This window comes from Candoia aspera, chromosome 14 (genome assembly GCF_035149785.1).
Source record: "Candoia aspera isolate rCanAsp1 chromosome 14, rCanAsp1.hap2, whole genome shotgun sequence".
NCBI lineage: Eukaryota > Metazoa > Chordata > Lepidosauria > Squamata > Boidae > Candoia > Candoia aspera.
In genome coordinates this window covers 17,432,635-17,458,417 of record NC_086166.1, presented here as the reverse complement: position 1 = coordinate 17,458,417, position 25,783 = coordinate 17,432,635, and the positions used below count along the sequence as shown (strand labels likewise).

The window sequence follows — 25,783 nt, the reverse complement described above, 5'->3', positions numbered from 1 at the left end:
GAGCCAATAATTTTACCATTAACTTGCCTGACCAGGCACCGAGTCTGCTGTGGGAGAAGAGAAAAAGGAGTACATCAGTAGCACAGCTGAAGCTCCTCTAAAGCGATGGGCTTTTTTCATTCTCTTCACTGAGAGGCGATGAGCTGTGTTTCTCTCCAGACAGGTAAGAAAAGACATTCCCGGTTTCTTTACTTAAGTAAGCAACTTGATTGTCAAAACCACATGAAAACTACAGTGCTCAGAAACCATTTCTATTTCTTCCTTTCCCAGCAATGGCTGACGGGGAGAATCAGGAAGCTGCATGCAAAGGTTTTGAAAATGACCCCTGGCTGTCCCATATGTTCAGGAGTGACAGGGAATGTGTGTTTTCTCCTGTGTACATCTCAAGAATATCCCTGCACTGCCAACTTAGAACACTTCTATAGTGCTATTTTAATTTTCTTTTAAAATATCTGCTTTTGCTGTTATTTAGAGACACAACTGGTTTTATTTTGGTTCCTTGTTCATTTTTTAAACATTTAGATTTATTCATTGATGTAGGGAACTGGTCAGCCTTTCATAATTTTGAGTATCTTTTTTCTGCAGAGTTTTTCTCTTTCTTGCTTGCCCCTTTTCATGGGTGGATTCTGGCTTCTCTCAAAGAAACAGTTCCTAACTTCTTGACACATTGAAACATCCTAGTCAAGTGCAAGTTTTGTCTACTTAATGCAATGTCTACGTAATGCAAGTTTTATTTGTCTACTTAATGGAAAATGCATTAATGTAAGCTCTAAGTTTCTTGCCCACAACTATACCTTCAGACAGCTGAAGTCCTGCAGATCCCAGATTTTCACAGTCCCATCTGCTGAAGAGCTGGCCAAGACCTGGTCTGCTGGGGAGAACTGCACACACCAGATGCCCCGTTTGTGTCCAGAGAAGATTCCGAGTAGGACACAATCTTCACAGTTCCACAGCTTGGCTGTCTTGTCCTGGGAACCTGTGGCGATCAGCTTGTCATTTGGAGACACTGCCACACTATTAATGTCCTAAAAGATGAAGAGAGAACAGTTATGTATCTGCACTCTCTTGCAAGTTATAGGAACATTTATAACATCACACACTGTTAAGTTCTGCTCTGCAGCATGTAAGATCTGCTGAACCTTGACAGCTCAAGCTCCTATTATACAGATGTGTTTTATGTAATTTTATGTAATCTGATATTGTCACATTTACAGCCTAAATATAGATTACCTTTATTTAAATGAATCTAGTCAGGCCACTTTATAGCTATATTTCAGCTTGGATAATGATTTTTTGTTTACTGGTTTCTTAAACTAGACTTTTATAGGTGGTTACAGACCACTTAACAACATACTTCTTGTTCTGGTCTGAGACAATAAAGATTGACTGACTGAAGTTATAGGAAAGGAAAGCAGTAAAACAATCTATATTTTTAAATACCCATTCCGAAGTCCATATTTTTGGCTATCCATGAGAATAAGCAATTACGGTTTTTAGATTTTAAAAAGCTAAAATGAAAAAGGGAGATTTTTTTTTTCATTTTAGCTTTTTAAAATCTACTTTCCACCCTAGTATGATCCGCATGGTAACCAAATTTTGACTTGAGTGTAGATATAATACTTCTAGTCTCTAGACCACAAACCAAAGGATGTTGTAGGCGCAGCTGCTCCCTGTTCCTGCTGTTCATTTTTGGTATATAACTGTGGTAAGCATGATTTCCAATATTTATTCTCACCACAGTTTTAAACAAGGTTTGCAATTCCAGCTCCTGCTATAAATCATGGTGGTGGTGTCTTCATTTCATCAACATCTTTACTTTTTTTATATATAAAAAAATAAAGAACATTTAATGCCAAAATACACAAATTCTGGTCTGAAACCAGACCAGAATTGGCTGACTGGTATTCAGATGCATGCAGACGTAATACTGCATTAAAGTTAATGACAGAAAAAGGATGGGAGAATTCAAGTGGAAAAAGAGATGGGAGATACTGGCATGTTCCTGATCTCCAAATTATGGTCAAGAAATTAAGCATAGAGTGATCTAGATATAGATATGTTCATTGCTTATCCTGAACCTGATAGCAGATCCAGAAATATCCAGGGAAACAACAGCTTATTGATTAAAACTACCTTTTGTAGGCTCTCTGACAGGAGTTCACATAGCACAGAAACGTACACCCATCCCCACTCTATTTGCTGTTGTAATCAGCATCTGCATCTGAGAGCCAGTTTGGTGTAGTGGTTAAGGCACCAGATTAGAAACCAGGAGTCTGTGAGCTCTAGTCCCAAAGCTGGCTGGGTGACCTCGGGCTCATCATGCTCTCACAGCCCTAGGAAGAAGGGTGTGTGTGTGATGGCAAACCACTTCTGAAAATGTTGCCAAAAAACTGCAGGGACTTCTCCAGACCATCAAGACTGACTTGAAGGCGCACGCGCACGCACGCACACACACACACACACATCATCTCTCCCAGCATCTGCACTCAAGATTCCCAGCTTTTCAAATCATCTGAATGCATTACTTTATCATGTGCCACTTCTGTTTTGACAGGCTGCAACACCACGACCTGGTTCTCTTCTTGTTTGACGGTGGGCAATTTAGGAAGAATCCACACTTTGATTGTGCGGTCTTGGCTGGCTGTGAGCAGAAAATTCTCTTTTGTTCTGGAAAAAAGGCAAACCAGATAAAAAAAAGAGGGATACAGATGGTGATGATGATCATTATTTCCTTCATTTCTATACTGCTTTTCCTAAAACTCTCAGGGCAGCTTAACACATTAAAGCACCCAACATGCATATGATTACTATTTAATACTGCTAAAAATGATTAAGTGCCAGACCAAAAGGTGAGGACCTCTAAAGAAAATGCCTAGTGGGAGCACTGCCTGCACTGTAGGGCAAAATCCGGGTTTAGAGCAGGGCTTCCCAATTACGACAACTTCCAGGGAAGTGGACCAACTTCCAGAATTCTCCAAAAGTCCACTATCTGAAAGTTGCCAAAGTTCTTCCAAGACCTTGTAAGTTACCACTCTATCAACCTACTCAACCAAGGGATCTTGGAGACTGGCTGTTATTTTCCCTCAGCAAAGGATTCCAGGTAGATTTCTCAAGAAGACTAACCTTTGCTTCCTTTTAAGAAAGGGGCATCTTGCCCTCCTCTAGGAAGCCATTAATGATGCCAGTTAGGCCAATTTCGATAAATTCCTTGAGCAATGAAAATAGCCACGACGGGCAAAGATCCAAAGAACGGGCGCCAAGCTGGACTGCCTAAAACAAGTACTGAATCAACGAACTCCAAAAGCCCCTAATCGTTCCAACTTCCTTCGGGTTTAACCCCCGGGAAAGCAGTGCATCCTCAGACACTCTGTGCACCCAGAGAAAGGAAGCCTTGGGGTTATGGAGAGGGACAAGGAGCTTCCTGAGCCTCTGAAGCAGGGACGGGGAACTTATGGTTCTCCAGGTGCGCCTGAACTATAGTCCCAAAAGTAGCTCCAAATCCAAAATGGCTACATTTAACCATTGTGGCTGGGGCTGCTGGGAGTAATCTACAGAACAGCGTTTCTCAGCGTTGGCAAGTTTAAGATTTGTGGACTTCAGCTCCCAGAACTCCCCAACCAGCCTGTATACTCAGCGTATAGTAAACGATTAGTAATATTTATAGAAACTTAGGCCCCACAAAAGATTCCCTGGAATAGCAGAGACACTTATTGATACATGTACGTGTGTTTATTGTGTCAATTTGTCTTTTAGTCTATGGGTGCCTGGTGACTGGCCATGCCCATTACAGCAGCTTTTTGTGAACAGGCTTTTGTGACAGCAGTTTTGAGTGTGTGCCTACAGTACATCATGCGCGTGCGCCTTTTAAATTCCAAATATGGCCTCAGCCTATCCGTTATCTACAGGGACATGCCAACAGGAGGGAGATACATTCAGTAGAAACACAGGTTTTTACTGTAGGCAAAAAGCTTTAGAAGAAAATACTATGGGCTAAGCAGGCTCATCATCATGGAATGTGAAGGAGTGTGGAGACGGCCTCGAAGAACAAACACAAAAGCGGTTGAATAAACACTAGCTCAGACCTGAGGAAGAGGAAGGGATGAGAAAGAAAGTCAGGATAGCCCCACCTTGACTCTCTTTTGGTATAAGAGGGAAACTCAATAAGACTTTGAAGATTCTGTTATTATACTATACTACAACAGAGTCCCAGTAGTTCTTCTGCCGTTTGTTTCCTGACCTGGCCTAACTTGAAAGGTTGACATGGATTAACATGGCTGGCTGCCTTGCTGAAACCTTGAACAAATGCATCCCACGCTGCAGCTTATTGTCACTGACAAGAAATTCTGTCCCTCCAGACTTTTTAAAAATAGCTAAGTACCTGAATAGCTTTTGAAGGATTGCTATGTATTGACAACTGGAGCTTCCTCCCCGTGATCTGTCAGAACAGGTACTGCTTATATAAACACACACATTTTGGACTTCAAAGGGAAGCAACACAAAGAATTTCAAAAAATTTCCAGCCTAGTTCATTATCTTTGTCCTGGTATCAGTACAAAATGAAAAAACCTAATCTATTGATTTCTGCCCTGAAAATTGTGGTATGCGCCCACAAGAAGATTTCAGCTGCACAGCACATGGCTTTGGGATTAACTGCAACCTGCAACCTCTCACTTGCAGCATCATCTGGTGTGTTTGCTTCTAGTTCTACCTGTTGTTGTTGTTAGTTGCCATCGAGCCGTTTACGACTCATGGTGACCCCCCGTATAACAGAACGAAATGCTGTTCGGCCTTGCACCAAATGCCTGACTGTTCCAATGTTTGCATCCATTGGTGCGGTAACCGTATCAATCCATCGCATTGAAGGCCTTCCTCTTTTCCGCTGGCCCTCGACTTTACCAAGCATGATGTCCTTTTCAAGCGATCGGTCTTTCCTGACAATGTGCCCAAAGTATGAGAGTCTAAGCCTAGTTATCTTCGCCTCTAGGGAACATTCTGGTGGTGTTTCTTCTAAAACTGATTTGTTTGTTCTTCTGGCAGTCCACGGTATTTTCAATAATCTTCACCAAGATCACAATTCGAATGCATCAATTCTTCTATCTTCCTTTTTTAAGGGTTCTCTAGTTCTACCTAAAAACATTTTTTGGGGCCATTCTGCACATCTTCTCCAACCAGCCAGACATCTCAGCTGCATAAGCATTCCAAAATTTAGAAGGGCTTTATCTTTGGCAAGAGTCAATGCCCTTCCAACTGTCATGAGTACGGATGCTGAGCAGGACGGGGCCCCTATCCAGGGGGGAAGACGCATGTGTAGTTTAGACTTTGAGCTGTCATTCAGAGAAACCCAGAGCAGATCCGCCTTGAGTTTTGGGGTTTATCTGTCTGGGTGTTCCCACGCTTCTTCAGTTTGGTAGGATTTTCTGTCTACTATAGCAGTGAATAGAACACCAGAGACTTTCTCCTCGTCTTGGCGTGGTCCTTGCTTAGTCAGGACACCAACAGCTGTTATTGAAGCGAGATACCGAAACATCCTTTTTGAACAGACCGTGCCCATGTGGCAGATGAATAACTGAAACGATGGAACATGTCATTTTGTATTGTCCTCTCTATGTAGATGCTCGCCAGGAATTATTGTTTCCATTCTTTATTAAACATCCAGGTCATTTGGATTCATTTTTTCTTAAGTTGTTACTATCAGACCAATCTGGCTTTATTTCATTGACCACAGCTAAGTATCGTTCTATAATTTGTACAGTATGCCGTAGTATCTCTTCTAATTTTTCTTAGATTTTTTTAGAATTTTAAGTGTTTTTCCTTTTATTCTAATTATATGTGAATCTTCTGTTTTATCTACTGGTCTATAACCAAATAAAAATTGATTTGACTTGATTGCTTTGTTTGCTTTTAGCCAATAATCTCATTGCTTTCAACAGACGTTTTCCTGGACCTGAAACCAACCCTAACAGGACTTTCAGAAGCAGCGGGATCACTTTCCAGTGCAGCAGTTGAAATGGAGTTACAGTGAGGGGTGCTTGAATAATGCATTTATAGCAGAGGGGGCTTCAAGGGTTTCGCTCCCAACGGGGCCAGAGACGTTCTTCTGGGCTCCCCAAAAGTGGGAAGGGATCAACATCTCCAACACTTGCCCTCCAGCAATTGGTAATAAAAGGCACGGTATGTCATTCCTGGAGGTAACGTATAGCACAAAAGCCAAATCCTCTCTGAATTCATTTAATCTTATTTCTCAAGCCACCCAAAGTGGTGGCATCACTGTTATCTTATGGTAACAAATCCCAGAGTTCAGCTGAGGCTTTCTACAGGAAGAACTATTCCTTTTTCCCTTTGCAGAGTCTCCTCTGTCAAACCCCTGGTTCAGTGGTTCTCAAACGCCATATTCTCAGGACCCCCTGCATTCTTAAAAATAACAGAGGAACCCAAAGAGCTTTGGTTTATGGACGTTATATCCATCGGTATTTGTTGTATTAGAAACTGAAACTGAGGTATTTTAAAACATTTAATTGACTTCACAGTCCCCAGACCACAGTTTGAAAACTGCTGTTAATAATAATTTGTTAATTATTTATAAAAGATAATTATTAATATTATTAAACAACAACATCTGCCTATCCCAGGTCCTTGGGAAAGGATAGGTGGACAATAGGTGGACAAAAATGCCAAATCCAGTCTAAACATCTGGCTGACTGTGTGATCAACCATAATTTATTAAATTTATATGCCGCCTTACTCCCAGCAATTCTGAGCAGTTTACAATTGTTAAAATATTTGAAAAACAGAGAACAATACAAAAAACATGAACACAGCACAAGACAAAGGAACAATGATGGTAAAGAAAATAAACCCAGAGGGGAACGGAAAGGAAGAAAGGGGTGTCAGTTGTCCTCTCCAAGGGCCTGGGTGAAGAGCCAGGTCTTTAAGGCCCTGCTCTAGTGGAAGACTGTTTAAGAAATAAGTGGCCCAACACAGCATGTCCCAAAAGAGAAGCTAAAACCTCTTTACTGGCATTTCCGGGGTGATGGAATACTTGACAGTCTGAAATTATAAGCAGGGACAGGTGGCTACGTCCCAATCCTAGTCAGTGTGAAGCAGCTTCCCTGAATTAATAAAACATGGGCCAAGCACCACCTGAACCCCATCCTGAAGAAAGAAAAGGCTACAAGGGACCCCAGCCACCATGCACGAGGGGCTGTGGCTGTTCCCAAAGGCAGACGAGAAGGAGGGAAGACTCCTCTTACTTGGAACACGCAAGGGCACCCACTTGATGCGTGTGGCCCAGCCCTTGAGCCACGCAGAAAACCTCGCCGTCTTCTGCCATCCGCCAAATCCGGAAGGTCTTATCCTGAAAGCAGAAGAGGTGCTTTGTTTTGTTTTGTTCTGAATGTCAAAGAAGGCTTGAAAAGATCATGCTGAGATCCTAAGGTTATGGAAGACGTTGCTTACAGTTTAGCAACACGCAAACAAGTCTCCAATGTACTCTGATGTCCACAACCCACACTGCCACCTCAGTGGTGTTTGCAAAAGAAGGGGGGGGGGGTGGCAGCATGGGTGTCATAACAGCATGATGCAAAGAATGTAACTTATATACCTTCATCAGACATTACAATGGAAGTACTAAGGTGTGTCCTTTGTGGGATGCACGCATTGTCATTTCAACGTTACCAGTTTATTATGATGAATGCCACCACCACCATCACATCACCCCATCCTCAGAGACCTCAAGCTGTAGGCCCCAATCCCACAGCTCCTTTCAGCTGGCTTCAATGCCTAATACACCCGCTTTGCCTTTGCACCCTGCAAAGAGGCTTAGCACTGCTGATCTTCCCGTCACTTTTCCCATGACACCCTCAAAATCACTAGTACTACTCTGCTCCCTTAAGTCCCAAATCATTTTCCACTGGGCCACCGAGCACTTGTAGCTATTGCTCCCTGGTTCAGCAGGGCCCTGCTGAAATGAGAGGGAAGTATGAAGAAACTGTATGCCTTTCTCTACCAGGCTTGGCTTTAAAACATGGCTCAGGAGTGCAAATGTAGTTACCTCCCCTTTACACAGATTGTAACATCAGTATTTAAATTTTCATTTGTATCACCATATTGACATTTTTGTTTTCAGATCTCTATACTATTTTACGTTATTGTACAATACCAAGAGAACCTATTTGTATTTATAAGCTCCCTATAAATCAGTAAGTCCTGTAAACTAACAAACCCATAGGCCCAGGGAACCCCTTGAAAGGGAATTTATTTTCTGCAGGAACAGTTTGTGCAGTAGATGGCACCAATTCTCCCAGGGCACCAGCACTTTCAAATACTTGGGTGGAGGATGGTAAAGTTTTGCAGTGCAATAATTCAAATGCTTTCTGAATGTCTCCATCTCCAGAGTTATCTCTGTATGCATTTTGCCCTTAATCTAAATCCACAATAAATGGGAGATAGTTTATCTACATATTTCATAATATATTCCTCAACCGCTGAGCTTAAACTGAGTTAAACTCTACAAGGGAAGATGAAGTGCCACTAATTCAGTATTAGTGCAGATGTCAAGGAACATCTGAAATATGCATACTCTAAATTTTAGCTTTTTCAGCCTGGTACCTCCAATGGTATTTTATTGTAACTGTCACCATTCATTGCCAGCTACCAAGGCCCATTTCCTTCCCCAAGAAGGGGAAAACTGACCTACAGTACATGGCAACTACAGAGCAACCAAGGCCAAGAAGAGAGGTGTCCTCAGGAACCCTCACACTGCTGCATCTCCTCCTTCCTAAAAAAAGGAATAACACACAAGATGGGTTTTCCAGTAAGTTTTGACCAGGGAAATGTTTCACTTCCTTAAAAGTGATACACTTTTCTGATGTACTGTATAATTAGTAACCTAAACTGAAAAATTATGCTAACTTTACTAGCTATATAAGTATCTGAAAAGTTTTCCTACCACTCATAATGAGATGGACTGAATTTTGTATTGGTGGTAAAAATAAATCAGTCCTATACATATATAGCAGACTAGACAAAACAATAAGCTAACTGTCTTCCGGATCTTGGTTTGCCATGTTGATGCAGGCTATCTGGCTGGTAAACTAAGTAGGGAACCTCCACCTATGACTTGTTTAGTGCTTTGCCCAAACTGTAACTTTAGTTTGTTGCTCTGCTGACTAGCCAGAATTTGGATGGCAATGTGTCCAAGGTGAAATGAAAGCTTTTTTGCATCAGCACTTTGGTTCCACCCAAACTCCATATATCAATTGGCAGAGCCAAAAGGAGGCCAAAGGTGTGTCCTCAAACCCAGTTGGGAAGGTGCATTCAGCAGCCTTGGGGCCCTCAAAGTTTACTGGAACTGGAGGAGATACCTTCAGCTGCATCAGCCCTCTGGCAATATCTGAAGAGTAGAAGGCCAGAAGAGAAAGAGAAAGCACCTGCCTGTTACAAAATTTATACAAGTCCAAGCCAGGGCCGCCATCCTGACCATCATTCATGGAGAACAATGTCAACCATGCCTGAAAAGGGAGGCCTAACCACAAACAAGGTGAGTTCACATGTGCTAAGTCCTGGTTTATTTTAACCACGGCTTGCTGAATGAGCCATAACTAGTGAGTACAAACACTGCATGAAGCCAAAATAATCCTCATTTATAAACACAGTGGCTGACAACATGCTCTGTCAGCACTAAATTAACCACTTCATGGCTTAGCACAGGGATTCTCGAACTCTATGGTGCCATGATATCCCTAAAACAATAATCAATACATGAATTTGTGTGTGACCACTGATGAATGATGGTAATAAGCATATTCACATGGCTCTCAATTGCTGCTGCAAGAATTACACTTTCTCCAACTATGTGGAGTTCTTCACATGGGTCAATTCTCTGTGCAAACCATCAAGCCTGTCAGAACATACCCCAGGCTTTGTCCATTCCAGCTACTGGCCTCATCCAAGGTGGGACTTGGAGTTCCCAGACCTCCCAAGCCAGGCCCTCTGCTTGACCACTGTCACTTCCTTTTCTTCCTCCTCATGTCTTTTCCTTCTCTCCGCTCCCTTCCCAGCACAGCAGCAGCTGTGATCCATAGCAACTCATGGGCACCAATGCTGTAGAATAAAATCCCCAGAACCCAACTCTCAGCTCTTTTCCATATTTGCTGCCATGCCTCTTTGCCTTTAGCTGCAGCTCTACCCATGCAAGAGAGAAGGAGAAAGAAAAGGTGTCTTGGGGAGTGGAGAGCTCAAAAAGTCTTGGAAGTCCAAGGCCAGCTGCTACTGTGACATCCAAGACAATTGGCCAGAGAAGAAAACAGATAGCTGGTTCCAGGCTTGCCCGTCCAAGGACACCCAAATTTGCAACTTCCTGAAATTTGTTCATGATTTCCCAAGAGGTCACAACCCACAGTTTGACAATTTCTGGCTTAGCAAGGTATGTGAACTCAGGTATGGTACTGTCTTCCAGTTGTTAAATTTGCTTACATCCCACCCTCCACCATGTATGAGGTTCCTAGTTCAAACTCTAACATTCCTGTTATTCTGAAACGAATTAAAAAATAAAATGGTCAATACCTTTGCACAGCTAGCAAATAACCTCCCCTTTCGGAAGACATCCAAGGCAAGAACAATATCTGCAAGAAAGTTGCAGGGGATGATGACATCAAATGAATAAACACATCTGCAAGTGGATGTAACTGGATTATATACTTCTGTGCAAGGAAATAGCTTTTAAGCAATCATTTTATATCAATATCTGGTACCCAGCAAATGTTCAAATAATTGTTATAATTGGACTAAGAACTTCCTGGGTCCTAGCCCTCTGTTAAGCTTTCAAGAAATCATGGAATGTCTGCAAACATTTCTCTACTACTTTGGAGGCATCTGGCAGCAGGCACAGAGCAGTTTCTGGGATGGAAACGAATAAATCTGAAAAGGGAAGGAGGTGAAATCAGAGAAAGGAGTAAGGCTCTGATGTACAAGGGAAGCTGTACTCTGCTAGCAACAGTAGCTGGGAAGCAGCAGAGTTGGTTGTAGAGAGTGTGGCAAACAAGCCACAGAAGAGCTGAGTGGCCATGTTTTTGAATGTTGATGGATTCTCATCTTGATAGCCTGGTTTTCATCTATTGAGCCCCCTGAACATATCCATCTGTCTTCTTGCCACAACTCATCTAATAAAAGTCTGTGGAAACTTCAAGTCTACAATCTTTATAAGTTTGTTTGGGGGGGGGGGGTTTGTATATCGAAAAAGATCAGAATCATGCAGGCAATGGTTTTCTTTGTGACACTCTGTGGAAGCTAAACACTTTAAAGAAGCAGGATAGAAAGAGTATTGATGCTTTTGAACTCTGGTGTTGGAGAAGACTCCTGAGAATATCAGAGAGTCAAGAAAACAAATGGATCATAGAACAAATCAATCCCGAGTTCTCACTTGAGACACACATTATCGTAGTTTGGACACATTATGCCTAGCTCTCTGGAGAATATAATGGTGAGAAATGTGGAAAAGGACAACCAGCAGCAAGGTGGATGGACTCAATTACAGTGGCAGCGGGTGCATCATTGGAAGATATGAAGGACCAGGCTGGGGACAGAGTGTCCTGGAGAAGATTCTACCTATGTGGTTGCTAACAGTTGACACCACTGTGATGGCACATCAGCATCAGCATTGTTTTTGCAGAGAAATTTGCCTATGAGAAAGAACTTTTTGAAGTCCTTCCATGGTTATAAATATAAGGTACAATTTAAAAGTATGCTAATTCTTGAACAAAATAATTCCAGGGTAGCTGAAACAGAGTAACAATCACACTGATCATGAAAGTAAAACTCATCATACAAAAGCGGACCGAAAGCTGTTTAGACATAGCTGGGATACATATGCCAGGTTCTGTTGGCTGATACCATCCAAGTGTGTCAAATAGTACTGTAAATACTATAAACCTCCCCGTCAGCATAATTGTTTCTTGCTGTGCTGATAGGAACTGACATACATCTGCCAGTATTAGTGTATAAAAAAATCTGAAAAGCAACAGACTAGCTTCCCTGGAAGGAAGGGAGCTGTTGCAGCAGAAAAGCTTCCTTTTCTGGGGAAAATCTACCTGGACTTCAACAGACAAGCAGATGTGTGTCTGTGTGCATGTGTTTGTATAAGAGAGGGAGGGGCAGGGTAGGGAGACTTTCTCGAAGAAGCGCATCTGTAAATGATTTTAAGATCCAGGCAGTCTTATGAAGGTGCAGGGAATCCTTCAAATACCCAGGCCCCTGAGCCATTTACATCAGGGGTAAAGTGCCTGCAGACTCTCAGATGTGGCCATACTATAATTCCCACTATTACTCATCACCAACTACACTAGTAGACACTAAGCTGCTTTGGCAAAAAGCCACAGTTCCCCCACTTTGGTTTACAGCTTTAGAGAAGCCCTACACATTATACCCTGAAGCAACACTCTCTCTGTTTGGCCCCAGTTAAGAATCAAGCTGAGTTTTTTCTCCGTCAGCCAAAAAGTGCAGCTCTACACCCATGATACTGTAACAGTCAAAGATGGAAACTGCCAGTGTTTCCTCTCACTCACCTGAATGGCCTTGCAGAATCTGGCAGTTTGAAGATGACAACTCAAATACTTTCAGCTGGGGGCTATTGGTCGCTACAACTATGTGTGAGTCCTTTGGTCCCAGGAACCGGACATCCAAAACTTCTCCGTTATAACCTGAAAACTGAGGGAGAAATGTAAGAACCATACTGGTTGGGCAAAGAATCTGTCAACTGTGAGAAGGCTGACTGTAAGAAGAAAGAAAAGAAAGCTCAGGAGAAAGACCTTGTCCACTTTGGAAGAGGACCCAAGTGGACAGGAAAATGCTGCTCTGGCAGGCTGTCCAAGCATAGGATTGCTGAAATCAGAGTGGAAACCCTTTTAATTGGCTTAATGATTTTTGGGAGTGAGTTATAGTATGCCACACTTAAAGGTGGCACTACGATTTTCTGTTCTTTTGAATAGCCCACACCTGCCACTGCCCCAGTTGCAATTCCTAGAGCAGGATATTTTAAAGTGGACATTTTCAGCTCTGCCAGTCTACAGCATTGGTGGTCTGCAAGGATCTGTGGTACACAGGTAGGTCCTTTTAAAATATTGATGAAATTCTGTGAGCTCAGCAAAACCTGTAAGACACGGGCATGATTGAAATTCTTAATTTAATTTGAAATCTTGAAATTTTGTCATCCTTGCCCAAAATCATATAAAATTCCTTGTGAGAATGGATGATCCCTGGAAATGTTTACTATTTTAATTTAAAAAAAGAAAAACTTTCTGTTTAACTTTGGGATCCTAAGGGTGCAATCAGGTAGATGGGGGTCATAGTATCTGCAGATGCCACATTGTTGCTTCCTGTTGTTACGTGATAGTTCACAAAACCTTTTGGTTACAACGTAGTGGCCTACATAAAATAATACTTCTAGGGCCAATACGCAGTTGCATGCATTCCCCCTCCACCACCTTGTCTGCAGCTTTGCTACTTTGGGAAATAATGAGAATGGATACCTGTTTCTTGAGATCAAGCGTCTGTGCATCATACAAGCAGATGTTGCGCTCAACGTTCACAGCAACTACTTCACTTTTTGTTGGCACTAGACTGCAATGCATGAGGCTGTGCTGTCCAATCACCTCCACTTTGGACTCAGCTGGCAGATGGGGCAGGGACTGGCTGTGCACGCAGGTAGCTGTGTCTGCATCCCACATGCGGAGGATCCCTAATGTATAGCACACAAATCTCCTGTCATCCAAGAACTTATAGAGCTGGCAAAATTGGAAGCCCAGACCCTTGGGGAATGGCGTGCATTTAAACAAACAAAAAATGACTGTCAAGGAGACCCGCAGGGGACTGGATTTGGAGACTTTAAAGGGTCCTCCCAATTCTGAGTCTAATTTTGCCCCTTAAACCATCTGCAGGATAGGAAGAATCATCCCCTTTTCTTGGGTTTCAGAATTTTTGAGGGGTATAATGACTGCCTTGAACCTCTGAAAGGACTTCACCTCTTATAGCCCCTCCAAATAACAAAAAATTGTCAGAAAATGCACCACCCCTTATTCTGGAAATGGGATATTGGGGGTCTGCCTCAGACCACTGGCTGCCCATCCCCATTAAGCCATACTTTGGATACAACTCCCCCCACCCCCCCACCCTCGATGCAAAGGTCAGCTTCCAGTCTCTTCTCAGCAAGCAGAGACAGAAGGCGACCCCTCGTCCCCAGAACGTGCACGGGAAGTCCATCCTAGGGGGTTGACTCACCTTTGCTACCAGCAGTGAGAAAGTGAGTGCTTGATTTAGTCACACCCAAGTTCGATAAATCCAGTTCTTCTGGTAATAAGACCACAGATTCAATGGTCTAAGATGGAAAAAGAAGCCAGTCTGAGGAACAGTATCAGCAGAGGTGTGACAGAATATAAACTGCTAACAGAGTGCAGTGAAATTCACAAATGTTGACTCTCAGCCTGCTATAGCCAAAGTTTGCTTGGAAGCACCAAATGTGAGGCCTATGTAGATGGGGAAGAAATGATCCACTGACACACACAGAATAAGGTCCTTTGGGTGGGACCGAAGAAAAGGAAGGACTCTATCCATCAGCGCTCACCCACTGGCCTATGCGCCCCACAAAGAAGGGTTGCCAGTGGTTGCCAGAACTCTCCTCTGCTCAACCTCTCTGGGCAGCAGTGGTCCTCCTCTCTGCCTGGGATGGAGGGCTTATGGAAGGGCTGAGGCCAGGAAACTCAAGGCCATTGATTTCTTCATTAAAAATGTTGCAGTTCAGGTTCTGGGTGGGGATCTACGGTGGACTAGAAGTCCCTGAAGGAGCAGGGATGGCACTGCAGCAGCGATCAGTGGCCAGACAGCAAATTCTGGCTGGTGCTGTCTTTTGGATAACCACGAGTTAAATAGAAGGTGTTACAGGATGCAAAGGAAAGAGTGGGACTGGTTTTACCTGATTTGAAACTGTATTTTGCAGCTTGCTGTTTGGTTTGGATGAAAGAGTGGGTGCTTCGAAGAAATAGAAGGCTTTTGGAGTTAAGAGGATCTTAAGAGGACCTGGAGTTAAGGAGTTAAAGAGGACCTGGGATTTGGATGGCATGGATATTTGTGGTACAATAAAGTCAATGTGGATTTTAAAGATCATTATGTTAGAGGTGCCACATCAAGAATATGGAATAGATACAAATCCAGGTTGTGCCCGAAAAACCTTTGTGGTTCTCGGCAAAAGGAAGCATTTTATACACTACTCTAGAAATAGGCAAACACAAATGGCTAACTTATGAGATACTAGAATTTTGTTAAGCAGAATACAAAATAAAATCAAGAGAAGAACTGATAGCAGAGGAACATAGTTGTCAATGGTTTTCTTATTTACAGTTATTAGAAAGATTTAAACTAGACAAAAGAGTTTATGGTTTTGAACATTGTAAGACTGAGTTTGAAATGGAATTATGTACAAATGATGAACATGTAATTGCTAAAATGGGCTAAAGATTTTAGTTATAATATACAGATGAAACAATGGGAAAATATGTGGCTGAAAGGGTTGAAATTTATACTATGTTATAATCTTAAAGATAATTTTTATAAATTGATGTACCGTTGGTATATGTCACCAGAGAAATTGTCTGAAATGTATAAAGGCACTGCAAACGTATGTTGGAAATGTGAACAACTTGAAGGGACATTTTATCATGCTTGGTAGATGTGTAAAGAAGCCAAAAAAAATTGGATTCAAATAGATACACTGATTCAGAGGATTTTAAAGATTAATATACAACTGAGACCAGAGGTCTTTCTTTTGGGACTGATGGACAAACAGTTGGAAAAAAGTAACGGAACTTTGTTTTTGTACATGGTAACTGCAGCAAGAGTATTGTATGCACAAAGATGGAAAGATTTGGCATTACCCACCATGGAGGAATGGCTGGTGAAGATGATGGAATTCGCTGAGGTGGCTAAATTGACTTCTTTGATTAGAGGAAAGACAATTATCTACGTTTATTGCTGACTTTATGAACTTTTTGTGGAAAACAGAAAAAATGATCTTGTGATTTATCGTTTTGATAAGATTATAGAAAGAAGAGACACGTACCTCTGGAGAAAGGTGAATTTATAATTGTACATATAACGGCTCTAAAGAAGATTGGAAACCACTTCTTTGTATCTTTTTTCTTTTCTATTTTTTTCCTTTTTTCCTTTCTTGCACTTTTAGCTTTCTCTCTGATTTCTTTCTTTTTCTTTCTTACTCTATATTAGTTTGTATTAGTTTTTATCTTCCTTTTAAAAACTTTTGATAAAGTTATTTTTAAAAATGTTGCTGTTCACCATTTTCTCCTCTCTCAAGCCTGCTTTACCACCTGACTCTGCTGGCTCCACGACCTGCGGGATTACCTTTCCGGGTCAGGAGTGCCATCCCGTCGGCCAGGCACTCTGGGGCTGCCTTGGGTGCCTGGGGGCTGCCCTGCCGGCTGCCACTTTGGCTTCGCTTAAAACTCTGCCTTCCGGTGAGGCGAGGACGCTGCCCGCCTAGCAAGAGATCTCAGCCCCTGATGAGCTGTGCAGCCAGAGAGGAGGGCAGCGCAGGTCGGGGAGGGTGCTGCTGCAGCAGCCGCCGGGCCTCCCCGATCGACAGCCTGGAACTGAGGGTTTCCCTGAGGCTACCAGGTGGCTCCGGTTCTCCTGAAGCAGTGTAGCCCCCCAGCCCCTCTTGGGTCCCGCAGAGGGTAGGCCAGTGAGAAGAATTCTGCAAATTCTGGGCTGAAGTGGGGGGAATGACAACCCACCTGCCCGCTTCGGCGGTAGCCGCAGCCCTCCAGGTGTCGCTGCACTGATTCCCAGCACCAGCTAGCATGGCTAATGAAGAGAGGGGCCAGTAGCTGCAGCCTAGCAGCCTCTAGGGAACCCCAGGTTGCCCTGCCCAGGTGTGGTTTCCTACACCAGGACCGCTGAGGGCTCAAGAAAACCAGGCCATCTGGCTTGGTCTTACTCCACACACTCACTGCCACGCAGGTGGCAGAAATGGTTTAAGGCACTGCAGGCACCTGTGGGGCTGGGATGGCTGCGTGTCAAGATGGCAGCTTTGACCGTATGGCTGGACCCGCTATCTTAACTGTTTTGACCCCCATGCACTGCTGTGAGACACTGGTGATAACATGACTATGACCAGGAGGAGTGGGGGTAGGGGGTGGGAGGAGTATCCATACAGGCTGTCCCCAAAGAGTCAAGCAAACTCTTCTCTTCCCAGCCCATTGCATTTCCAGGCAAGAAAACAGCCCCCGTTTCTCTGGAAGTTCATCTCCCCCTCGTTACCCTAAAATGCAACCGAATCAGGCACAAACTTCACCTCATAGACAGGGATGGTGCTCCTGGCCTTTTTCGCTTTCAGATCCCACACGGTGCAAATCTTATCACGGCCAGAACTGCAATCAAACACAGGCTGAGTTCACCCAACATGTAAACTCAACACCACACCTGTATGCACATAACATGCTCTGTCCAAGTCAGAAACCATATTATGGTTTACATCATGAGTTGGTACACACAATTCTCAGACAAGAGCTGGCTTCCCACAAGATGCCAAACCATAAGTAATCAATCTAGTGCAAGAGTTGTGCAAAATCAGCCACAGGATCATTACTAGACATTTGCAAATAAGAAATTGGGTGCAGTTATAAATACAAGATCAAAATAGTTTCTTTGCTTCACTTTAAAAGCCTCACTGGGAGTGTGGAACTGTGACAATGCCCACATTACAGGTGAAGAAACTCAGGCGTGGAGGGATCGATCAGCCACCTTATGGTGCTGCCTAAGCATGAGCCTGGATTAAAATCTTGTGTGTGTACTATCCCTGCGGAAGTATGTAATGGTAAACACTTTCATTCTTCCATTTTATTTTCTTGTAATTCCATTTCTTCAACTGTACATTTGCTTTCACTTGATTTTAGCAGCAGCTGCATCTCACCGCCTTCAGTGATGGCATTTCCTAAGTAAATGGTGTGAAATTTGTATCATTTAACTGTTTCTGTACGACAGCACACTACCCAGACCCCGAATGTAAAATGGGGACAACCAGTTAACACAGCTTTTCACTACTGGAAAAGTGAAAAGAGCATTCATATTCAGGGCTGCCCAAAGGATGAAAAACAGTCAAACCTGCCCCTTTCAGGAAAGGGTGTGGGGCGGCCTTCCGGGGTTCTTACCTGATGAGGGTCTCGTTGTCGGGGCAGAATGAAAGAGAGGTGACTAAGCTGTAGTGGTTGTCCAGCTGGCCGACACACTGGCTGGACTTCAGGTCCCAAAGCCGGATGCTGTTGTCCATGGAGGAGGAGAACAGCTGAGGGTGAGAAATGTCCGGGTGGAATTTGACGAGGCTGGCAAAGAGACAAACCAGAGAAGCTCTTTCTTTGCAAGGATAGCAACGACAACTCTTTCTGCTAGTCCACTGCACAAGGTCTAAAATGGCTTGCCATGTAGAAAAGAGCCCTGCGCTATAGTGGTTCAGGTGCCGGATTAGAAACTGGGATATTGTGAGCTCTAGTCCTCCCTTAGGCATTGGAGCTGGCTGGGTGACTTTGGGCCAGTCCCTCTTTCTCAGTCCAACCCACTTGCAGGGATGTTGTTGTGGAGAAAGGAGGCGGGAGGGAGGAGGAAGCATTATGTATATCACCTTGAGTTGTAAAAACTAAAGGCAGAATATGAATCTAATAAACAAATCGAAAAACACAGATTCAGGTCCTTCTATCTCGTACTTAAACTGCCCTCATGGGATTGGCTGAAGTGGAGCAAGAGAAGGGCTACTCAGTGGGCAGAGCCAGAGGACTTCACTTAGGAGTAAGGAAGACATGAAGCTAAGACAAATGGTCTCTCCTCACCTGTTCTAGTTCACGTAGAGGTAACTAAAATGCACCTCTTTGCTAACCTCTCTGCTTCCTTTTCCTCAAAACATACCCACTAAGTTCCCAGAAGAGAAGGAACCCGACTTCCTGCATGGGTAACCCTACAAAGCACCCAGAGCAATGACAGCATCACCTGCATCACAGAATGGCAGAGAGAAGAAGGCTTTTACACTCACTCCTGGAATGATTCTGATGCAGGAGGAGAAAGGTTTGTGTTCACGTGCAAGAGAGGATGAGTGTAAGGCACACGAGGGTATCTGTGTTTGTCAGTGGCAGAAAACAGGCGTGACCCACCTCGCTGAGGCAGCCCTCACCCCAGCCCCTCTTGTATTGCCTCCTCCCTAACTGCTGACATCCACAAGACCCTTCATCTTGTCGCAGCCCTTCTGCGGGCAGAGCGTCAAAGCAATTGAAGGCTGTATTCACTTATGGAAATGTGTGCTCTGCTACAGTAAATGAAGTATAAGATAGAAGCAAATGCATCTGTAGAATTAAAACAGCAGTACAGGTGGCATAACATTTACTGCAAGCAGCTAATACAGATGACGCAAAAGAAAAAAAAAAGGATTTGCCACCCATTTGTAAAGAATTCTGAGTTCCCCAGACTAAACTTCCCAATTGCAAAGAGTGAGTTAAAAGGCCGCTTCCTTACTGGACAACCCCGGAAGAGCCTTTCAGGTTGTGTGTGCAGTACTGCCGGGGAACGTCCCAGATCTTGATAGTGCTATCACAGCCACCTGGGAGGAGAAAGGAAAGGGAAGTGACAAAGAAGTCAGGTCAGCACTGAACAACCTGAGCCAGCATGTGAGTTTTAGCTGCAAAGGAAGGAAACACTCAGAGGCTCAGCTTCTTTATTCCCCCCGAGATTATCCCTGCCTTGCTCTGATTCCGGCCACCTTAAGAGATTCCTTGCCCAGTGGTCAGGCCATACCTGTGGCTAATAAAGTGGAAGAAGGGTCAAAGGTCATGCTGGCCACAGGCGCTGTATGCACAGCCTTCCATGTCCGTGTGCACTTATTTCCTAGCCAGTCCCATTGCTTCAGCAGTAGCGCTTGGCTTCCTGTTACCAAGATCTAATGCAAGAGAAGGGGGGGGGGAAACCACCAAAAAATACACTTTCATTTCTCAAATGGAATTTGAAATTAGTTCCAGCTTTGTTAGTACAAGAACTGCGTAATTTCTCTTGATTTTTTTCCTAGCTACAAACTAAAGCACTTATCTAAATATAGGAATGTTTTCAAATGACAGCTAGATTTTGTATTTTTACACATGGGAAGAGGGACATGTACAGCAGGAAGGAGGATCCCAGCTGCTCTCCCTTGGGATATATAGCATGCAAAATGGCCCTGGCACTGCTGCAGGAATATCGCTGGCGAGGCAAGCTGGCTGTGCCCAGTGCCCGTTAGTGTTACTGGGCAAACTCCCTGCCCCGGCGCTAGAAGAATCCCTTGCAATGCCGTGATCACCCACTTCATCATCACTGCTGAGGGCAAATACTGTGATCTCTGTTTCGTCATCCTGAAACAAAGAGAGGAAGAACAACCATCAGATGACTCGTCTGAACCACTGTTTTTATTAAATAGTAACTGTGTTTTCAAATATTACGTCCGTAATCATTATGTTGTAATTATTAATAGTACGCGGATTAATTAATAATAATAATGGACCATTGATTATAAATTATTATTTGGTTTTTTTATATTTTTATTTGTGCTGAGTACCTCTTCTAGCAGAACAGATAAATGTAATTGCTTTCAATAATGATATAGCATAGATTACCCTAGTTATTCTGTACGCTGCTTAATCCATTATTCCTCAGCACCATCTCCCTTTTCCCCCTTTGATGACCACTTGTTTAACTGGGCTCTTCAATAGTTTTAATTGCACAATAGTAATATAACTCATATTAATTTTCTCAGTAATTACGACTTCCAATACTGTACCATAATGTAAATAGATGGGTGAAGCTGGGAAAAAAACCCAACTTCCATGAAGTGACCTCCTGAATTCACAACAAAAGAAAGATTTGAACTGGTGGCTCAACTGCATTTTTAGTATCTATGCAATTACACATCTGTCCTGGATAGATGTTTTTTAGCAGAAGGTATGTCTTATTACCTGTTCAATACTGTGTATGACATCTCCTGTTGCAATGTCCACTACATTGACCTTGCTTCCACAGGCACAAAACATATAATCCCCAGCTTGGGTAATCTAAGCCAGAAACAGAAAGCATAATAGGTCTTCCAGCTGTGGCCATATGTAATAAATACAACTAAGACTAAAGGTAAATTGGAGTTGACTGTTACCTGAATCGGTCCTCCTGTGTAGAAAGACTCAATTTTCCTGTACACGGCATAACTGAAAGGGCACCAGAGACACACCAACGATTACAGAAAGTGAGCAGATTTTACTGTAGTTCAATCAGGTTAACAATTAGAGCACAGTTACACAGAAGCAGAGACCAATAACACAGCAGTGGAGGGTCTATTCCTCTAACCTGAGCTACCTGAGCTACAAAGCTTAAGTGCAAAGAGTAATACCACCCACACATAGTATCAATGCAATCCACCCTCAGTCCTGCACTGCCCTTCCCTACATGTGACCTTAGCCGATCAGTGGGATGCGTGGGATGGGTTTTGCCATCTGTTTCTGAAAAATGGGTAAAAATCATGAGATTGCAGCAACATTCAGCTGCTTTAGGGTGAAGCAGTGAAGCCAAGAGGGTGAAAAATCCCTGCTCTTTTTGAAGTTCATGGCTTCCCTTTTTCCACCAGCAAAACAGATGAAACGTGTTAAGTTCATACTGCAACAGAACCGTTCCTATTGCTGCAATGGGGTGGTGGTATGTAGTGATTTATGCTAGTGTGTATGAAAGAGAGAAAGAGAAGTGGCAATCCTCAAGGAATATTGCAAGATCCTTAACCAGGAAGAAGATCCACGTACTAAATTACTGGATTAGACTAAACTTAATCCTGGGCTAGAGAACCTGCTGCCATGGACACTAATGTGTCCACAGCAGGGCCCAACTGTTTCCCTGTCCCCACTTAAACAAATCTTTTAATTAAAACAAGCAAACAAACCAACAATAAGTAGGAATCAAGAGCTTTCAGTGATTCACCACAAGTGACACAGAGATCAACTAGCAGATCCTCCATAGCCTTCTCTGCCAGAAGTAACCTCAAAGACATATCTCAGCTTTCTCCAACCTGAGGGCTGTTCAGATGTGTTGACTTTGGACTGCTGGATTCCCCAGGAAACATGGCTGCTGCTGAGAATTCTGAAAGATGAACTCTGGAGACTGTCCCAGGCTGGGGAGGCTGAGTTATCCCTCCCTCTGATGACTGTTAGGTTCTTGAAGCAGGAACTTGTCCTTTTGTACACTCTAAACCATCATGAACATTCATTATGTTTCTTCCCCACTTTTATTTCCACTGTTTCAACCACTTCATTTTATCCTCCCAACTAAGATCGGCTGAAAAAGGACTAGCCCAAATGCATCTCTTAAGTTTCCTCGATGAATGTTTAAATTCCTCTGTGTTTTAAATCTGTCTTCTCAGTCAAGCTGGACTTAAGGGAGACTTTACCTCTGAAACTTCCTCTTGGGCTGATCTGCATGGCCAGCTTGCCCCAGTGCCAGCATGAGTCCCTGGCCGCTATCTGAGGGAAGGGATGCACCAGGCTATCCCTGACTTACTCCCAGCCCTCTAGGAAGGTGACCTCGCTAAGTCTTTTCCTGATACATGCCAAAGGCAGAGTTTGCCAACTTGAGCCAGCAGAAGCGGCATTGCCCTGGTTCACCTGCTGCCCTTTTGCTTCGTTGTAAGCCGATCTCTCCACTTCACTACCTACTGTGCACTTGGCAGAAGCTGCCCCTGCTCCACTGGTCACTGCCCTCCACAGCGGTTTTTTAAACAGATTCAGTGGAACAGTAAAAAGCTGGGCTTTTCTTTTCCCAAGTTACTGATGGGATGGTGAATCCCCTTCTAGCCTAGGCAACAAGAAAAATTACAAAACAGCGTCGTCTTTTTTATTTTCCTTCTACTAGTGCAGGAAGACTAAGGAAGCAGGGGAGCCCATCAGCCAAGGACTGTGCTCCAGTCAGAAGATCAGGCCTGTCTGTGGTCAAAGGGAAACGGTTGGAATCCAGAAACAGATTTCTTAACCAGCTTCATTTCCAGCCAGTTTGCACAGCAGCTTAAGGCTGTAGTGTGGAAAAGCCTTCAGATGTTCTAGCCAAGCGTTCTCTAATCTGCTTCCTTCCAGAAACGTCAGCCTCTAACTCTATAACCCTCAGACTATTAGTCATGATAAGAACAGCAGCACAATAAGGATCACATTATTTAGGACCTTGAAAGCCAAACATGGTAATGAAGAGCTTCAAAGGATCTCTCTCTACTGGCCACAGACACTACAAGGGCAAACCAAATTCAGTATCAGGAAGTAGAAAATGATGCACACTGCAGTGCGGCATCCTAATATCACAGATATATTGTTAGGGTCTAAGGCCAGCAATTACTGAGAAAGATCTTCAGATGATTATAGATAAATCAATAAAATAGTGACTTACTATGCAGCTGCTGCATAAAAAGACAGAGTCCCTATTTTTCATTCCAATGCTTATTAGGAAAGATATTTAAAACACAATGGTCAATATAGGAATGGCCCTTTATACTAGTGTGATCCCTTCTGAAACATTGTGCTGTTCTGGACATTGCACCTAAATAGGTTTAGTTTAGAAGCAGAAAAAGCAGCCAGGTTTACCAATAGGAAATCAATCAAAGTTGTTGGACCAAGTCCTGGGTATCGATGGCTCTTAGCCTTGATGGCAGGGGGACTGCCTCTGAAGGCCATCTGCCAGGAGACTTGTGGGCTTCCTTGGGCAGTTGGTGAGCCACTATGAGAACAGACTGCTAGACTAGATGAGCCAAGGGTCTGATCCTGTAGGGCACCGCTTATGTTCTTATGTTCTGAAGTGGAAAGATTACAATTGGGGCTTTCTAGTTTAAAAAATCTGGGTGAATACAGAGATACATAAATCGGTGCAAGGTGCTGAATGTGAGGTCATCCAGTGAGGGTAAATGGTAAGAGATTCAGGATAGAAAGAAAAAGGAAGAGGTTTTTTCCTAAGAGTACATAGGGAAATTGTGGAATCTATTGGCAGAGCTTGTGGTGATATCACCCCAATGCTTAAGAATTTAACCAAGATTCAAGTCCTTTTTAAGAGATGGAAGCTCATTGTGCCATCTCAGGCCAGTCACAACTCCCTCAGGCTAACCTGCCTCACAGGGTCACTGGGGGGTGGGGAGGAAATAGGAGGAGAAAAAGTAGATATAAAGCCTGCCTGCCTGCCTGCCTTCCATGTTAATATACCAGACCCCATGGGACTCTCTCAGCAATTTACAACAACAACTAAAACTGAGTCCTTAAATCAAATGAATAAATGAATGGCTACATATTATTTCCAGCACTGGAAACAGCAGACTTCCATGCCGGTTGTTGAGCTTCTGGTCAGCAGCTGGTTGGTTACAGCAGCAGCCAGACTTCAGCTGTGTTCATGTGACAGACTTATCTGAGTGAACTGAGCGGCTTGACTTCAGACGGCACGCTGACCCACATCCTGAACATGCTGTTAAGCTCATCCTTAAAACAGGATTTGCTCATCTGTGGCTCCATGGGCTATGCAAACGGGCCAAGATGGGCTGCTGCTCTGAGAGAGGGACAAACTTGTCTGCTGCTGCCCACCAGAGATTCCACCCGGATTCCTCCTTTAGCAGGCTGGGAAGGAGGGAGCATTCAAAGAGGGCTGGGAATTGAGCCACCCCCTTAGTACAACATTCCCAGTACTGTATTGCCAGTCCAGTCTGAGCTACAAAGGGAGGGTCTCCTTCAAGTCAGGCTCGATTCCTGGTGCCTTCATGGCCACATCCTTAAACTCTTCTTGCCCACAGTACAGAAGTAGTTTGCCCCTGACTTCTTCCAAGATGCTTTGCCTTTCTCCTGCCCTACCTGCAGCCCTGGGATCGCCCAGAGGTCTCCCATCCAAGCACTCCGCAGGCCTAACTCTGCTTAGCTTCTGAGATCAGTCAAGGTGGGCCAGGCGCTGTCACCCATCGACTTGGTTCTGGGCTCCCAACTCCTTTGACCTCGCTGTCTCCCATCGAGATGCCCGACCCAAGAGCAAGAGGTGTGCCGGAGCTGGGAACCCTGCTCCCTTCACCAGGGAAGCTAGCTCTCTTGCATGCCAGCTCTGGAGAGAAAAACCCTCTGCGTATGCTCAGAAACACGCCCCAACTAAGTACAACGTGCCCCCAAGCCGAGCGCGCGCAGCCAGCCAACGGCTCCCAAACTGCAACGCAGTCGCCATGGCGATGGCGCACACTTCCCTGCCCCACCCCACCGGCAACAGTCGCGGCTCCCGTGGCAAATCCCCCCCGCCCCACATAACGACTCCCTTTCCTCACTTGCTTTTCAAGCTCGCCGAAGAGCCCGACACCGCCATCTCCGAGCCCCGATTCCACTCCTTCCCCGGTGCCAACCCCCTCGCCTTGGCCACCCGGACAACCCACACGTGCACCCGGGAAAGAAGCGCTTACTTCCGGCGCGTCGCCGTGGCGTAAGCAAGCATAGAGGAACGAAAACGTGAAGAGGAGCGAACCAACGTTCGAATGAGCAGTTTCCTGGTCCCTTTTCCAAGTTTCCCGCCCCGCGTTCTCAAGGTAAAGACGACACAACAGCGCAACAACGAACAGGAGTTTTGTGTGATTCCTAAAGCGCAGACTTCCCCAACCTGGTGTCCTTACCCAACAGCTGGAAGGACTAGGTCCAAATGGTAGGAGATAAAAGTAGTTTTTCATTTTCAGATGATCAACTCC

The 25,783-nt window shown here is 44.1% G+C and overlaps 1 protein-coding gene across 1 annotated transcript in view; it reads right to left on the bottom strand.

Moving 5' to 3' along the window:
* The window catches only part of TBL3 (transducin beta like 3), a 39,851-nt gene extending 14,414 nt beyond the window's left edge, over positions 1-25,437 (bottom strand). The window contains exons 1-15 of the mRNA XM_063315186.1: positions 25,373-25,437; positions 21,218-21,269; positions 21,027-21,122; positions 20,379-20,426; positions 19,840-19,981; positions 19,561-19,645; positions 18,213-18,383; positions 17,357-17,432; positions 14,272-14,368; positions 13,524-13,732; positions 12,561-12,702; positions 10,564-10,622; positions 7,251-7,354; positions 2,526-2,667; positions 795-1,025 (exon numbers count right to left, since the gene is read on the bottom strand). Coding sequence (XP_063171256.1) covers positions 795-1,025; positions 2,526-2,667; positions 7,251-7,354; positions 10,564-10,622; positions 12,561-12,702; positions 13,524-13,732; positions 14,272-14,368; positions 17,357-17,432; positions 18,213-18,383; positions 19,561-19,645; positions 19,840-19,981; positions 20,379-20,426; positions 21,027-21,122; positions 21,218-21,269; positions 25,373-25,410 — 1,692 coding nt within the window. The 5' untranslated portion in view covers positions 25,411-25,437. The remainder of the gene's footprint in view (positions 1-794; positions 1,026-2,525; positions 2,668-7,250; positions 7,355-10,563; positions 10,623-12,560; positions 12,703-13,523; positions 13,733-14,271; positions 14,369-17,356; positions 17,433-18,212; positions 18,384-19,560; positions 19,646-19,839; positions 19,982-20,378; positions 20,427-21,026; positions 21,123-21,217; positions 21,270-25,372) is intronic.
* Positions 25,438-25,783: the final 346 nt, after the last annotated feature.